At 41.4% G+C, this 17,837-nt stretch overlaps 1 protein-coding gene across 5 annotated transcripts in view; it reads left to right on the forward strand.

The window, feature by feature from the left end:
- The window catches only part of LRRK1 (leucine rich repeat kinase 1), a 117,680-nt gene that overhangs the window by 29,025 nt on the left and 70,818 nt on the right, over positions 1 to 17,837 (forward strand). For all 5 annotated transcript variants that reach the window (XM_059912620.1, XM_059912621.1, XM_059912623.1 and 2 more), the window contains exons 3-4: positions 11,773 to 11,936; positions 14,468 to 14,639. In XM_059912620.1, the coding sequence (XP_059768603.1) occupies positions 11,773 to 11,936; positions 14,468 to 14,639 (336 nt within the window). The remainder of the gene's footprint in view (positions 1 to 11,772; positions 11,937 to 14,467; positions 14,640 to 17,837) is intronic.

The raw sequence follows: 17,837 nt of genomic DNA on the forward strand, positions 1-17,837 counted from the left end.
CCCTCACTGGCACACAGAGAGCTCTGGAAGCCCAGTGAGTTGAATTCAAGAAGTTGTTAATGAGCACTTACTACGTGCATGGCACAGTGCTAGGGACACACGATGCTGATTGAGTATCTGCAGGCCCAGCTTGCCGGCAACACCAAGCAGAAAGGAGGCAGCCAGATCCTCACAACAGGGGTGGTCCCAGTCAGGCCAGGTGCAGACAGAGGGAGGAGAAGGAAGCCCATGGGAAGGGCCCCAGGGATCCCTGGGGGGTAGCATCCATACTGGGCCTGGAAGCAGGGAAGGGGTGGGGCTCCTTCCAGGAGGGAGAGACACAAGAGTGAAGGCTGAGGAAGCCTGAGGTCCACAGAGAAAGTGGGGGTGCAGTGTCAGTGCCTCACAGTTGCCTGGAGTTGGGGGGAAGGGGACAGGCATCATGGAAATAACCCCCATTTGTGGGCCGGTCCTTTTATTTTGGGGCACATGCATTTTGCAATATTGTTATATGTGTCATTTTTTGTTTGGGGATTTTGTTTCGTTTTTGTTTTTCACAAGAAGATGACAAGATTCAGACATCTCAAATACTTGCCAAGACCATGCAGCTGTTGAGCAATAGACTGGAACTTGAACCCAAGTCTTCTCATTTGAGTACAGTTCTATTTCTGTTGCCACGTGTGTTAGCATGGTTCACAGTTCTCAGTAAAAGACACTACTGGAAAAATCTTGGTGCCTCATCCTAAAGTTCCCTCTGGATTGAGATATTTTCTTCTTTCCTTGTGTCCATCTTTGCCAAGAGGAATTTGGATTTAGTTAGAAATTTCACTTTGTTAATCTGAAAAGTGTATTTTAAAAACCTATTTTTCCATTATAACAGTAACAGAGAAATAACTGGAAAATAGAGGAAAGGGGAAAAGATCACCTCAAATTCCATCACATAAGAAAAACCAAAGTTATCATCTGGGGTCTTTCCTTCCAGTCAGTTTTCCTGTGTTGCGGGGTCCCTCCATGTGCTCGATGTGATAAGCATTTTAATGCATTTCATAATTGACAAAACCACCATTCTTTGCTATACTAAACCATACAGAAATCAGCATCTTTATGCACATTTCCTTCTGTTTTCCTGCATAGTGCTTTTTTTAAATAAATTTATTTATTTTATTTATTTATTTTTAGCTGTGTTGGGTCTTCGTTGCTGCGCATGAGCTTTTGCTAGTTGCGGCGAGCAGGGGCTTCTCTTGTTGTGGAGCACAGGCTCTAGGCACGTGGGCTTCAGTAGTTGCAGCACGCAGACTCAGTAGTTGTGGCTCGCAGGCTCTAGAGCGCAGGCTCAGTAGTTGTGGAGCACAGGCTTAGTTCCTCCACGGCATGTGGGATCTTCCCAGACCAGGGCTCGAACCCGTGTCCCCTGCATTAGCAGGTGGATTCTTAACCACTGCACCACCAGGGAAGTCCTTGCATAGTGCTTTTTAAATGTATAGAATTATTCCCTTAGTCACTTCCCTGGAAGCAGGATTGCTGTGACAGAGGTTGGCCCAGCCCTCAGTGGGCCCAGCCCACAATCACCTCCCCAGAGATCAGAGTATGACTATTTCTTTTTATATCTTCAGATTGCACCTTTTTATATTATGTGAGTATTAAATAAAGGAACTGTCTTACTTTTGTGATTTTTGTTTCCTCAGAAGGACGGTTCATCTTTCTTGACCAGTTCAGTGTCTGTTGACCATCCCAAGTCTCTCAAACATGGCATTTGTTGTAGATGTTTAAAAGTAAAATCTGGACTTCCCTGGTGGTCCAGTGGTTAAGACTCCGCACTTCCACTGAAGGGGGCACGGGTTTGATCCCTGGTCGGGGAACCAAGATACCACATGCTGCGCGTCACGGCCAAAATAAATAAATTAATAAAAATTTAAAACCCAGTCTTCTTTAAAAAACAAAAAAGTAAAATCTGGGATAAACAACAAGGTCCTACTGTATAGCACAGGGAACTATATTCAATATCCTGTGATAAACCATAATGGAAAAGAATTTTAAAACAGAATGTGTGTATATATATATATGTATAACTGAATCACTTTGCTATACAGCAGAAATTAACACAACATTGTAATTCAACCACACTTCAATTACAAAAAAAAAGTAAAATCTGGGAAGAATACAGCTTCACACTCTAGCTCTTCCTGCCTGTCTCATCAAGGTGTGTCCTCAGGCTCTAGCTCAGCACATAGTGAGTATTGTTTATGAAATGAATGAGCAATAAATAAATGAATTTTGGGGAGAGGAACTAAGTGTTGGAAAGAATTCATCTTTGTAGCTCTGTATTTCTGTGTCTCTCTTCCACTGCTACTGAATTCATGGAGGAATTGGTTTCCATATCCTCTCTGGTTTTTCCATCTAATGAGACAGAATCATCTTACCTTTTAGTTCCTACATGTTTGCCAAGGACATTACATTCTGAATAACTGCCCCATGTTTGGCTGGGTGCACCCAGCCTGGGAAGTAGGGGGTTGGACTTTGACGACAGGTGCCAAGGGTTCAAGTCCCATCTCTGCTGTTAGGAGCTGGGTGGAGGCACTTTCACTAATCACCTGGAGCACTGGTCATCTGCTGGAAAGTGGTGATGAGAACCCCTGCCTTGCATGGGTGTTGGGAGGAAGGCAGATGTATGCAGGGCATTTCTTATAGCATCTGGCAGTACTCAATAAATGGTACCAATTACGGATACACTAAATGTTATCATAGACCATTTTATTTTCTCTTTTAAAGTCCATGACACCTTTGCCAGTTATTGTCCGGGAAATTTTCTTGTTCTCTTTATTTCCAGAGCAACTGGGTCAAGACTTAGTATACCCAAGAGTTGCTTTAGCTTAAATAATACCATCAAAGAACTAGTTCATTAAGTCAGACTGAAAGTGTCAACTTTGTGCTGGATACACTTCATTGTTTTCTTTTTCCTAATTTCAAAATCAATGCAAACTGATGAGAAAAAGGGAAAGATATTGGCAAACACAGAAAAACACAAATAGAAAAAAATCTCTGATCATTTCACCTGCTGCTATCATGTACTTGTGTTCCTCAGCTTTTCTTTTTAAACAGAGAGAAACAGAGTAAATTTTTATAAACAAAACTAATAGACTATACTCATTAGAAATCTTCTTTTTTTCCCAAAATAAATTCTTTCACTTTGCGTATTTTCAAATGATGTCAACCAATCTTCTGTGTTATATATTTTTTCCATTTTTCACTGTCTGTGCTCCATATTCTATTCTTTTAGCTTAATATTGTATAAGTCTTTTCTGTACTTTTCCTTAGTCTCCATTATCATCAGTTTTAATGGCTGCATGGTAGCTCCTCATTTTGAAGTATCTAGAGGTACTACTATTTTCGTCGGCTCAGGCTGCTATAAAATTGCCACAGACTTAAACAACAGACATTTATTTCTCACGTCGGAGGCTGGGAAGTCCAGGATGAGGTACTGGCAGATTCTGTTCTTGGTCAGGACCCACTTCCTGGTTGCAGACGGCCATCTTCTCATTGTGTCCTCATGTGGGACAGAGAAGTAAGGTCTCTGTCTCTTCTGGGAGGGCACTAATCCCATCATGGCGGCTCCACCTTCATAAGCCAGTCACTTCCCGGAGACCCACCTCCTAATACCATCATACTGGGGATTAGGGTCAACATGAAATTTAGGGGGACAAAACATGCAGTCTGTCTCAAGTATTAAACTGGAACGAAGAGAGACACAGATGTAGAAAATGGACGTATGGATACAAGGGGGGGAAGGGAGGGTGGAATGAACTGGGAGATTGGGATTGACATATATACACTACTATATATAAAATAGATAGCTAATGAGTACATACTGTATAGCACAGGAAACTCTACTCAATGCTCTGTGGTGACCTAAATGGGAAGGAAATCCAAAAAAGAGGGGATGTGTACATTTAGCTGATTCACTTTGCTGTACAGCAGAAACTAACACAACATTGCAAAGCAACTATACTCCAATAAAAATTAAAAAAAAAAAAAAAGAATGTATAGGGGAATTCCCTGGTGGTCCAGTGGTTAGGACTCAGTGCTTCCACTGAAGGGGCACGGGTTCGATCCCTGGTTAGGGAACTAAGATCCTGCAAGTTGCGAGGTGTGGCGAACACCCCCACCTGCCCAAAAAAAAGATTGCATATATTGTATAACTGAATCACTTTGCTATACAGCAGAAATTAACACAACATTTTAAATCAACTATAATTCAATTTGAAAATGTTTCCTATGGGAAAAAAAAATAAACTGGAAAGAAGAGTAGTAGGATTTCTATGGGCTCTAGGGTCACAAAGACTGCTGCTGTCACTCTTGCCCCTGCTCCTTGCCTGCCTGTCACTGTGAAGTGTCTTCATCTTGGCCTCCCTCATCTGTAAAATGGCAGCCATGACACCTACTCATAGTGTTGCTGTTGATACCGACCAGGGTTCTTGGCCTTCCTTAATCAATAGAAATTGATCAGAGGCCAGACAAGAAAGTCAAGCAAGACTTCATTGGGACCTCTGATGTAGCAGTGGGGAGCAAGAACAAACAAGAGTTTCCCTTTCTTGCTCCACTCCCTGAGGGGGGCGAGCTGGTTCCTTATATGGGGTGAGGGTAGGGGTGTGTCCAGGGGTTCAACAGGAGGGGTGGCTTAGGTGTTTTGCCCACCTCTTTGGTAGTATTGTGTGCAGGGGCCATGCGTAGTACCCTGCTTTTGCTCCCTGCTCCTCAGAAGTGGCAGTTGGCTTTTTTGGTCTTTTTGTATCTTTTTGTCCATAATTTGCCCCAAGTACACATTCACGCAGTTATTTTTAGTCCCTTATAGTTTCTTTGTATTTTGTAACTCCAAAAGACATATGTCCAGGTGCAAGCATTGCAGCACCACAGCAAAGGGTCCCAGGTCCCAGCCTGTCTCAGTAAGCCTTCCCACATTGACAAGTGTACAATTTTCACCACACTCTGGCCAGCAATGAATATTAGAACTCATTAAATTTTTCACTGTGTCAGGTGGACATAACATGGAATCTTAACAATTAATTGTATGTTTTGTTTCTAAAGAAAACTGCACTTTTATGTGCGATTTCCCTCTGCACAGCCTGCTCATAGGTATAACCGCCCATGCCCCTTTTATTAACAAAAATTCATTTCCAGTGATTTGGTGAGAATATCCACAGAGAAGTTTTACATCTGTGCTGGGAGGCTTTGCTGGTATGAGAAACGCTCAGCCTGCGTGGCTGGAGCTCTGCTCTGCGTGAGTCGTGAGCCAGGCCCCTGGTGAATGCCACTGCTGTCTTTGCTTTCTTTTCTGATGCTGGGTCTGATGGCCCAGCTTGATGGGGCTGAGCACCAGCCATCTGGAGTCAGTGAGGAATTACTGCCGAGAGTCACCCTGGGGTCATGTCGCCCTCTACACCCCCCCAACCTCTGCCTCTTCCCCGAAGAAATAAAGGGTTGGATTTCACCGTAATGTGACCCAGAGATGAAAACTGCTGCTGAGGCTAAACCCCTAGAGTGACAGCTGGCAAAGAAAGAAGCATCCTTCTTGCTGGAGGCCGGTAAGCCCAGGGCAACAGTGGGTGAGCCACTGCAGTGCCAGGAGGGTGTCACCTCCAGGGAGGGACAGCCCCCAACCCCCGGGTTTGGCCACACAGGGACTCGATGGAGGATGGCACAGGAAGGTCATTAAACAATTATGACCAGGTCAGTAGCATCCTAAAGTTTACTCTTGTTTATTCTGCAGTGACCTCTGGGTTGTTAGATATATGTTTACCTTTTGCTACTCTGTTGATGGAGGTAAATGTAATTTTTTAAAAAGTATATATTCAAGTAAAACGTTAGTGTCTTTTCCAGGATGTACAGAGGATGCTACAGATTTCGAATCAAGAGAGAGCATTTGCCTTCCGTCATGCATGCGTTCTTTGACGGGGATGAGAGAATTAAATGTATAATATATATACATAAGAGACCAACATTTAGAACTGATAGAATTAAAGTCACTTTCATATTACCTCTCCATTGTCCTAGATTCGTAGGAAAAAAGCAGTAGAGAGAGAATTTTATTCTGATTATTGGGTTGGGAGGGATGAGTTAACAAATACTGTTCTAGAAGAAAAGGTAAGAATGTCTCTTTAGGATATAAGGACAGAACAGACTCAGAATCAGCAGACAAAGGAGGACTCTCTTTAAGATGGGGAAGGCCACAGTGAACTATTAGTGTAAGTGACATGGCTTGTACAGCCAGACATCACTCTATAACATTCATGGAATTCTGTTTTATTACTTTCCCAAAATAAAAGAGAAGAATAATTTCTGTTAGTTTTCCTGTAGTCAGAATAATTTGTTTTTCTAAAACTTGAATTACAGAAATAACATTTAGAGATTGAGTTATTAGCAACTAAAAACATTTCTCCTAGAAATGGCTGAATATGTGAAATATACAGTGTTACTGAAAGTATTTTTTTATAAATAGAATATTAAATTGAAAGTGATTATCAAGGACTAAATGATGTTCTGGTTTCATAGGTTTTTAAATATTTTTTAACCAAATACTTTTCACATAATGAACTTTAATTTACTGTCCGTGTCCAGCATATTTAAATACCAGGCTGTGTAGATATTAACATTTATCACCCACCAGGAATATGTTCACTTATCACCTCACATCTTACTGTAAATATTTCTTGTATTCTTGAGTAAGTCTACATGTGCTGAATCCATAATGCTACTCATTCACTACATTTATAGCTTCCCCTCACTCGTTCTTGCTTCTAATTACTTCTAATTGACACTTTCCTAAAAACAAACAAGCAACACTGACCAAACCTTAAAAATAAAAAAGAACTGTGTTAATGGTTTCCCTTTCTCCTAGTTTTTTGTTACCTTCTTTGTTACGCATATTAACTTTACATTAATTCAAGATATAGAACCATCACCCAAAGAATTAAGATGCCTGGCTGTAGTATATATATGTATATGGAATTTTCATTGCTATTTAGGAAAATAATTACACCTATTGTAATAAAGAACAAAAAGGATTTTTTAAAAAATTTGACACTGAATCATTCTAATGTTCTACTATTATTTTCCTACTAGTCCTAGTTACTTGTTTGCTACATTAATATTGTACTGAAATAGAGTAAGTTTGGGGGGTTATATTTTTAGTATGAATTTTAAATCTGTATGAGCAAAATATTTAGAACTGTGATGTTTTACTGTGTAAAAGAATATAATTACAGATAATGGTTGATTAATAGGCACAAATAACTAAATAATCTCAAATAGTATACATACATACAATTACCCCGATTTAAATTTAAATCAAAGGACACCAATTCTCAAATATAAAACTGTAGTATTTTTGTAAAAAAAAAATTACTATTAAAGTAAATATTTACCTCTAAGAAACGGTGTTTCATGCTGGGGAGGAGGGGTTCTGCCTTACATGATGTATCTCTGTACTATTTAATTTTCTTCAATGAGAATGTATTCTTTTATTACTTATCTAACTTCTTTAAAGTTTTAAATAAAGCAGTCATATAATTCCATTACAGGGAATTTAGGAAATAAAGAAAAATCTTTTCTAATCCTATCACTAATTCCCCCCAGCCCATCATTAATACTTATCATTAGCATTTTGGTCTTTTTTTTAAATTTAAATATATGTTAATCATTCTCTTTATGATTTCAGGAAATTAAATGAAGTTGGCAGAGTAAATTAAATGCATATGCATTACCTGATGTTTTCCCATAATGTCCTTCCAACAATTTGATTGGACCAGACCCCCCAGCTCTTGGGTCAGTGAGAGTGTACATGTGTTGTCCATGCAACTTAAGAAAATCAGATTCAAACTGAAAACACCACAGTATTAAATATATATATATGTAAATAGAACTTAGCAGAGTCTTGTTTCTTACCATGTCATTTATTCCACATATGTTGCATTATTTATAAATCACGTTAAAGTAAAACCACCCTTGTAATTTCACATGCATCCTATGTCCTTGGTTCTACCTTCTGAGTGTTGCTTAACTTGGGCATAAAGGTGAACTTTTTTATTTATGTTCCTAATGTGAACAGAAGAGGTTACTTTATACCTCCTCACGCACGTGCACCTGTCTTTTACAGAGATAAGGAGGATATTTGTTTAATTCTGAAAGATGAGCAGCGACATAATTAAGTGCCTCTTCTGATGGATGACGCGGCCGTGGATTCTGCCTTCTTCTTACCCTGCCAATGGCTTCTCCCTGCAGCTGACTCTCAAATGTCTTAGTCTCTGACTGTTAATAATTAATGGGGACTGTTAGTGTGTGATGGGATGTGAAGCTGCCTTATTCACGTGTATAACCACTTACACACTAAGCCCTTTTTTGATACCCCTTTCCAAAAATGCATAGCCAAAAAAAAAAAACAAAAAACCAGTAATCTCCATTCAAACACAGCAGTCTTGTATTGGTGTTTCAGGAAGGATGCAGATTGTGCGTGACACTCATGAAATCCACTTAACGTGGATTTTCAGAATGGTTGCCTTTGAAATAGTCATGGCTTAGAGTGAGCTGTAAAGACCCTGGATGGTATCAAGGGGCTTTACTGTAAGCAGCTTGTCTTTTCCTTTCTCCAGAGCAGGATTTTTCTGGGCTGGTGGTGGAGCTCGTTCAGTATGCCATATGGCAGGCCTTCCATTTAGGGTATGTTATTCTGATTCACTTCTCCCAATATTTTGTTATGAAAAATTCCAAACATACAGTGAAACTGAAAGAACTGAACCATGTACATCCAGATACCCACCACCTAGATTTTACCATTAACATTTTCTAAAATTGCTCTCATTTCTGTCTGTTCTTCTATCCATCCATCAATCCATTATTTTTAATGCATTTCAAAGTAAATTGGAAATATCTGTACTTTTCACCCTCAAGTGCTTCAGTATTCATATTATTGACTATAGTTCAATATTATTTATAATTTTTTAGGTAAAGTTTATATAAAGTAAAATGCACATATCTTCATTAGACTATTCGCTAAGTTTTAACAAATACCAACACCTGTGTACTAAAAACATCATCAAGATAAAGAACCATCACCCAAACAATTTCCTCATACCCCTCCGCTGGTAAACTTCATGACTGTCCCCACCCTCAGGAACCACTGTTCTGATTTTTTTCCCACCACTGATTAGAACAGAATATAAATGGGATCATTTTGTGCAGTCATTCTTTCACTCTGCATTGTGTTTTGAGATTCCCATCAGTCATTTCATGGATCAGTAATTTATTCCTTTTGATTGCTGAGTAGTTACTATACTACAGTAGTTATTTATTCATTCTCCTGTTGATGGACACCTTTGCTATTTAAAGTTTGGAAATACCATGAATAAAGTTGCCATGAACATTCTTGGATATATTTTTTACACATATTTTTCTTGGGTAAATACCTAAGAATAGAATAAGTGAGTCATAGGGTACGTATATACTTAGTTTCATAAGAAACCACCAGACTTGTTTCCAAAGTGGTTGTACCATTTTAGACACAACCAATAAGGTATGAATGTTCTCATTGCTCCATATCCTCACCAAGTATTGTCAGTATTTTTAAATTTTAGTGATTTTGGTGGGAGTGTAGTGGTGTTTAACTTGCATTTCCCTAATGATTAATGATACTGAGCTTTTAGAATATCTTCTGTTCAAATCTTTGCTCATTTTTAACTGGGTTGTTTGTCCTTTATTACTGAGTTATAGGAGTTCTTTCTATTTTCTGAATACCAGTCCTTTTTTGGATATATATTTTGCGAATATTTTCTTCCAGTATGTAACTTGCCTACTCGTTTTCAAATAGTAAATAGTTTTTAAATGGTAGATCAACCTTCTCATGAGCAGAAGTTTTAATTTTTGTTAAAGTCTAATTTAGGAATTTTTTTCTTTTCATGATTATTACTTTCTGTGTCCCATCTAAGGAAGCTTTGCCTACTCTCAAGTCATAAAAATATTCTCCTGTGATTTTTTTTCCTAGAAGCGCTACAATTTTAACCTTTATGTTTAAATCCATGATCCATCTCAAAGTAATTTTTGTGTGTGGTGAGAAGTAGGGGTCCGAGTCTCTTTTTATTCAATGGATGTGCAGTTGTTCCAGCACCATTTATTGAAAAGATTTTTGCATTTCTCATTGTATTGGCACCCTTTATCAAAAATTAATTGGGTGTACAAGTATGGGTCTATTTCTCAACTTTCTATTCTGTTCCACGGATCTATTACCACACTGCCTTGATTATTATAGTTTTATAGTAAGACTTGAAATCAGGTAGTATATGTCCTCCAACTCTTCTTTTTCAAGATTGCTTGGGATATTACAAGTCCTTTGAATTTTCATACAAATTTGAGGATCAGATTGTCAATTTTTACCCCCAAAAAAGCCTATTGGAATTATGGTAGGGATTACATTGAATCTATAGATAAAATTGGGGAGAATTGACATCTTAACAATATTGATTCTTCTAATCCATGAACATGAGATTTCTTTCCATTTATATAGGTCTTGTTTAATTTCTCTCAGCAGTGTTTTATAGCTTTCAGGGTATAGATCTTGTCCATCTTTTTAAAAATTTATTTCTAAGCATGTAATTTTTATGCTATTGAAAATAAATTAAAAAAATATTTTTCCAAATGTTAGCTGCTATAATGTGATTTGCTTTTGTGATGTCAATGTTTGGAAGCCAACCTTCCTCAGCATTTACATTTTTACATTTAAAAAAACCTGTTTTTTTATCCCTTCAAAGAGGTAGCAAAGAGATGGAGTGGGTTTAGCCCCAACCTCAGAGCTGGTGAACCAAACTTCAGTCCCAGTTTACCTCTTACAAGCTGTGTGAACTTGGCCAAGAATGATAGAATTCTGTCCCCGTTTCTGCTGTCACTCAACACAATCAAAATTTAACTCCTCATTCATTGCAGTCTTTTCTGTAATATCTGTAGAGATGAAACTTTTAACTCTGGTTCACTAACACATTTGAAAATCTGGTAGAAGACTTAAATTTTCTCCCCAGAGAAATGTATACACACACACACACACACACACACACACACACACACACAGAGAGAGATTTCTGTGTGCAACTTTAGGATGTGCAGGAAGTCTCTGAAGCCTTTTGGGATCCACAGACCTCCTAATTATGAAGCCTTCTAGAGTGGGAGCTCTAAGGGCTGACTGCTTTCACTTCTGCATCTTCAGACCCAGCAGAGTATGGAATGAGGGCTGCCATTCTAAGTCCCATGCCTTTGTGGAGTTTTCTAGGCAGAGAGGGTCTAGATTTCCACACCCACAGGATCTGACCTGCCTTTCTTCCTCCACTAGATACCATATTCCTCTGAGGGATATAGCAGTGGGACAGTTTGGTGGGCTACCAGCTCTCCTACCAAAGCCCTTGCTTCTCTGTTGCTGTTGGTAAGGTCAGCCTGGCAGTTCCCTGCCAGGCAGCTGCCCCGAGTGCCCTGGACCCGCTCGCTCCAGGCCATTGTCTAGCCGCAGAATCTTCCCCGAGCTGTGTTCAGCTTCCCCGTGCCTTCACAGATGGCCCCATGCAGGAAGAGCCTCCAGCAGGGTGCAGGTGCCAAAGTCTGCTGTACTTGGTGACATTGGCAGCATTTCAGGGCAACCCCTTTCTCTTGCTAAAGCCTCCAGATTTATGTCTTGGAGAGCACATCCCACTCTCCTCTCTGATGATTCCTACAAGCAGCGCTGGCAGTGGAGGTCATGCTATGTGTGTGCTTCTGTCCACCCAGGTGCCGGGGACATGGGCAGCAAACTATCCATGCCAGGTGGCGACACCACAGCACGGAGCCCCAGGACGGAAGGCATTCATGCCGCATACAAGCGAGGAGACGCCAGCAGAGCCCAGCACCTGCTCAGAGAAGCTTGTGATGAGAGCACGTCCCAGCTGGAAAAGGTAAGGTCAATGCCAGCCCCTCTGGCCAGAACTGGGGACCCAGGTTGGGCAAAGGTTACCACTAAAGTTGTTTTCTTGTTATCATTATAATCATAATGAGGATTTCTATTGTGTTCTGAATACCTTGTTTCTCATGTAAACTTATGGGTGCCAGTCCTTTCGAGTGGACTTCTCAGGCTGTCATCACCTAAGCACACTGCTCCTGCCTTCCCAGGGGACAGGGAGGGGGTCACAGAAATATAAAGGACAAAATGGCAATCTGAAGGTTTAACTTAATATATTCTTTTACACTTTTTTCCACTATAAAAATAGCACATGCTCAAAAAAGAAAATTTTTTAAATACATAAAAGTAAAGAAAAAAAGAACAAAAAAGTATTCATATTCCTAATCCATCCAAACAATCCCACTTAGCATTTTTGGTATACTCTCTTCCAGCCTGCTGATCTGAACATTCATTTTGTCGTTGTTATTGTTTCTAATATAGATACAAGCCTATTTATGTATAGTTTTGCATACTGCTTTTTCTCACATAATATTATAAGAACAATTTTCTGTATAAGTTCCTTATGAGCGTCACCTTCAATGGCTACATGACATTCCATCTAGTAGAGACAGTGTCACTTACCTGGCTATTCCTTTTGGTTAGATATTTGTATTGTTTCTAATTTTTTACTACTATAAATCATGCTGTATTGAATGTTTTTTGCCTAATCCTTTTCTTATTGTCAATATATTTTCTCAGCCTAGGTTAACAAGAATTGAGAATGTGGGTATGAGCAATTTTTAAATTTTAAAACACATGCCAAACTTTTCCAAAAAGCTTGTGGAGATCAACCCTCTTGCCCACCTACAGCTTGAGAAGACCATTGCCACATTCTGGTCCTTGTGGGAAATTCTTATTGGCTGTCAACCGTGGAAGCACTTTACTGATGTTTTGTGTGCAATACTTTGATTAGAACAGGTTTAATGTCTCCATATAATTAATAGTTGGAAATAACTCAATTACTAAACCTGCTCTCAAAATTGTAAGAGAATTTTTTGGGGGGAATTGGCAAGTACATGTGCTTGAGAATTATTGAGGGGAGGGCATTTTTGATTCCTCCCATTATGAATTCACAGCATATATGGCCAAAGGCCTCTCTTCTTATGGGGAGAACTGGGATGCACACATGAGCAGGTCAGACTTGTTGGCCCCTTGGGTTGGCACTGGGTGGCCTCCCACAAGGAGGGCTGTTCAGCAGACAGCCTGGAGTCTGTGCCTCCCTCTGCCCGTGTTAGTAGTCTGCGCTGGTTGTGATATCATGCCCATGCATTCATGGGTTGGCTGACTCACAAATTCGTTAGCATGGCTGCCCTCTGTGAGCTGGGTTCCTTATACCCACTTCCCTCAATGCCTGCCATGAAGGAGATTAAGGGGAGTTGTAATGATCCCCATTTTATTATGAGGGAACTGGAGTACAGTGCTGTCAAGGCACTTGTCCAAAGACATATAGGTGGTAAGTGGCAGAGTCAGGATTCAACGTGGCATGTCCGTTTGGCACCAACGTCAGTGTCCTGTGCCTGACTCTTCAGTGGAGAACCAGCATGACACTGGACCGAGGAACCCACAGTCTAGCAGAGGAGCCAGAGACATGGGGGTGGGGACACACAAATACAAGATGGCTTTTGGGGGACAATGGAATAGTCTAGCTCTTGCTGGTGGTGATTGTGATTGAGTTATACCTAGTCAAAATTCATCAAAGTGCACTAAAAAGGGTGAATTTACTATGTATAAATTATATCTTAAGAAACCTGACTTTAAAGCAATACAGGAGAGCATGTGTTCAGGCTCAAATGACCTGTGTGGCAAGATGAATAAGTGTCCATTCAAGGTACTGCAGCCTGGGTGAGAGAACCAAAAAGGCTTTAGCTATGCAGAGACGGTGACAGAGGCCTCCCAGTGCAGGAGACACTGTGAGCAAGGAGATGGGGCATGTGCTGACCTTTGACTGAGAAAAAGATCAGGCTTCCTGTGAGAAGAGGGCTCTCAGAGGCACAAACCTAAGGCACAGGACAGCAGCCCTGGCTTGCACATTCAAATAACATGAAGAATTTTGATACCTGCCTGAGATATCTTTCATGATGCTGTTCCAAATAGAATATGAGACATTCATAAGATCAAATTTTCTAGTAGTCACATTAAAAATGTAAACAGAAACAGGTAGAATTTTAATAATCTGTTTTATTTAACCAGCATATATTAAAAATCATCATTTCAACATGTAATCAGTATAAAAATTATTGACAAGATAGTTTACCCTTTTCATACTAGGTCTTTGAAATCCCATGTGATTTTACACTTTCAGCACATCTCACTTTGCATGAGCAATGTTTCAAGCCTCGTCAGCCACATGTGGCTGGTGCTGCCGTCCTGGGCAGCACAGCTCCAGTCTTGCCCATGGACTTCGTGAAGCATTTAGAGTCAATTTTCTTGGCAGTTCCCAGCAGCACTCGTCTTGCTGACATCCTGCCCCTGTTCTGTTTTGACCAGGGCCAGCTCCTGAGCATCTCTGCGGCCTATGGGGATCTGGAGACCGTCCGGTATCTTCTCACCGAGAGACTGGTGGAGCTGCCAACGGAGCCCACCGACGACAACCCAGCCGTGGTGGCAGCACAGTTTGGGCACACTGATGTCGTGCAGGAGTTACTCGAGTCTTTGCCAGGTAAATCCCAGAGCATGAGCTCTTCACCACCTCTCAGGGACCCTCTTTTCTTAGGAACCAGGCAGGCATTTGGGGGGGCTGCACTTCAAAATGTTTATGTCTTCACACTGTTTACCAGTCATGAGATCCAGAAATCCGGGAGTATCCTTTAAAGCAGTTTTAGGTTCACAGAAGAACTGATGAACAAGTACCGAGAATTCTCATATACCACCTCCCACAGTTTCCCTGTTATTTGCGTTTTGTGTGAGAGTGGTACAGTTTTTAAAATTGATGAACCAACCAATACTGACACATTATTACTAATTGAAGCCCATAGTTGACATTAGGGTTGTATATCTATGGCTTTTGACAAATGTGTAATGACATATTTCCACCATTATTGCATCATACAGAATTGTTTCACTGCCCTAATAATCATCTGTGTTCTACCTATTCATCCCTCTCTCTCCCAACCCCTGGCAGCCACTGATCCCTTTACTGTCTCCATAGTTTTGCCTTTTCCAGAATGACATATAGTTGGATTCATACAGTACGTGGCCTTTTCAGATTGACTACTTCCACTTAGCAATATGCATTCAAGTTTCCTCCATGTCTTTTCATGACTTGAGAGCTCATATATATATATATATTTTTATTACTGAATAACATTACATTGTCTGGATGTACCATGCTATGTTGCTTTTTTAAATAACAAGTTAATTTTTTCTCTGGTGGACTCAAGGTGTCCTGGTCTCCTTTGATATCCCATGATGGCCTTGGATCTGTGACACTGATCCAGGCATCACTGCAGCTATAGGCTGAGGCATTGCCTTAGCAGTGGTCTTGGGAGTTAGGATTTTGTGAGGGAGTGGGGCCAGCTTCATGGGTATGTGACAGTGCAGTCACACAGGGCCCTGAACTTAGAAGGGCCCCACTCTTGGTTTAACACTCTGAAGTTGCCCTCTTGAAATTTTTTTTTAAAGATTTTTTTTTTTGATGTGGACCATTTTTAAAGTCTTTATTGAATTTGTTACAATATTGCTTCTGTTTTATGTTTTGGTTTTTTGGCCATGAGGCATGTGGGATCTTAGCTCCCCAACCAGGGATCAAACCCACACCCCCTGCATTGGAAGGCGAAGTCTTAACCACTGGACTGCCAGGGAAGTCCCAGCCCTCTTGAAATTTTTAATAATTTTTAAACAAGGGACCCCATTTTTTTTGTTTTTTCTGGCTGCGTTGGGTCTTTGTTGCTGCGCACAGGCTTTCTCTAGTTGTGGTGAGCGGGGGCTATTCTTCATTGTGGTGCACGGGCTTTTCATTGCAGTGGCTTCTCTTGTTGCAGTGCATGGGCTCTAGGCCCGCAGGTTTCAGTAGTTGCAGCACGCGGGCTCAGTAGTTGCGGCACGCGGGCCCTAGAGCATGTGGGCTTCAGTAGTTGTGGCGTGCAGGCTCAGTAGTTGTGGCTCGCAGGCTCTAGAGCGCAGGCTCAGTAGTTGTGGCGCATGGGCTTAGTTGCTCCACGGCATGTGGGATCTTCCAGGACCAAGGATCGGACCCATGTCCCCTGCATTGGCAGGTGGATTCTTAACCACTGCACCACCAGGGAAGTCCAAGGGATCCCATTTTTAAGTTTTGCATGGGACCCCACAATTATGCAGTACTACTGTTAGGGGGTGTCCAACTATGTGCTTTGAGGTAGATTTGTGCTCAGATTTGGTTCCAAGCTGGCATGCCTCTCCTGTGCCTGGAAGCAGAATGAGTTTATGAACAGAAATCAGGGCACTGTTAGGGCCCATAGATGCTGTTTGGGTCGAGCAAGTTATAGGAGGGCAGGAAGGAGCCCCCAAGGAGCCAAAGCTGATTCCCTTTCCTCGGGGATCTCCAAGAGTAGCTCTGTTCTAGTCCCAAAGAGTCTATGCCAGCTGACTCACTCATCTCGTTGGACAGCTTACATTTATTGAGCATTTTCCAAGTACTGGACACACTGCAGAACTTGATAGACACAGAGGCTTTTTGAAAAGGTGATCCCAGTCCTTTAGTAGGTCCTGGTCAAGCAGAGGAAATTGAGGCAGAAAGGTGTAACCATGCGAAGGTTGAAATATTTACACAGTGGTTTGCAAGCACACATCAGGGAATGGTCTTGTCTGGGTGCAGGCTGGAGTCTTCAGAGGGAGCTGACATCTGAGCCAGGCTTTGCAGGCTAAGTAGGAGTTTACTTGGCAGATTAGCAAGGGAAGAGCCTGGTTTGCCTGCTTTTGCAGAGCAGGGAGCTTGGGTGGACCTGAGCATGTTCTCAGCTGCTCCCAGGGGTGTCCTGTCTTTAACTCAACGTAGGACAGAGCTGCTGAGGACTGAAGGAGTCCAGAGCATTGTGCTGGGCCCTGTGGGGAGTGCAGAGGTGGGCAAAACAGTTTGTGTTCTCTGGGAATTCCCAGCCTGTAGGGAAGGCAGCCACTGTCGGGAGTAAGGTAAGACAAGAGGCAGCTAGAGAATGAAGGCAGGGTTCAAGAAGAGGAGGGAGGAGAGGTCCATGGGGTGTGGGTACATCGTTGTGTAATTATGAACATCATTTGAAGGACATCATTATGTAATTCCTGGTCTTGTAGCTGAGCAGGGCTGAAGAGAAGGAGGAGGTGGAAAGATGGGCTCTATGAGTGTTGCTGGATTTGGGCCTCATAGAATACATGCAGGGGTTTGTATGGTTAAGAGAGCACCCTTTGGTTTTAGATAAAGCAGAACTTAAGGCTTGACTTTGCCATTTACCAACTGTGGGACCCTCAGCAAGTTCCCAAGTCTCCCTGAGCTTCGGTTTACTCATATTAAAATTATGACTGTGAAATACAGGGCCTGCCTCCTAAGACTGACACACTTACATCCTCAACAGAAGTTAGCAGCATGACGACTGCACTTCTCATAGCTAGATATCTGGTAGTAATGGAGAGGGATAATTTGTTTTCTGTTCATATACCTCCTCCTTTGAATTGTTCATTTTAGTTATCAGTTGAGGGCAAAGAAGGGACATTTATTTAGCACCTGCTGCAGCCCAGGCATGATGCCGGGTACCTTATGTGTTGGGTTTTAATTCTTGCCTTCTCTGCCTCACCCCTATTTCCTGGTCAGTTTCCTATCACAGAGGGAGGGTCACTCTCTCCAGGCTTCAGAGCACTTTGATTCCTGAGGACTTTCCACCTCTGGAAGTGAGACAGTGTTATAATGCAA

This window comes from Balaenoptera ricei, chromosome 2, assembly GCF_028023285.1.
Source record: "Balaenoptera ricei isolate mBalRic1 chromosome 2, mBalRic1.hap2, whole genome shotgun sequence".
Classification (NCBI taxonomy): domain Eukaryota; kingdom Metazoa; phylum Chordata; class Mammalia; order Artiodactyla; family Balaenopteridae; genus Balaenoptera; species Balaenoptera ricei.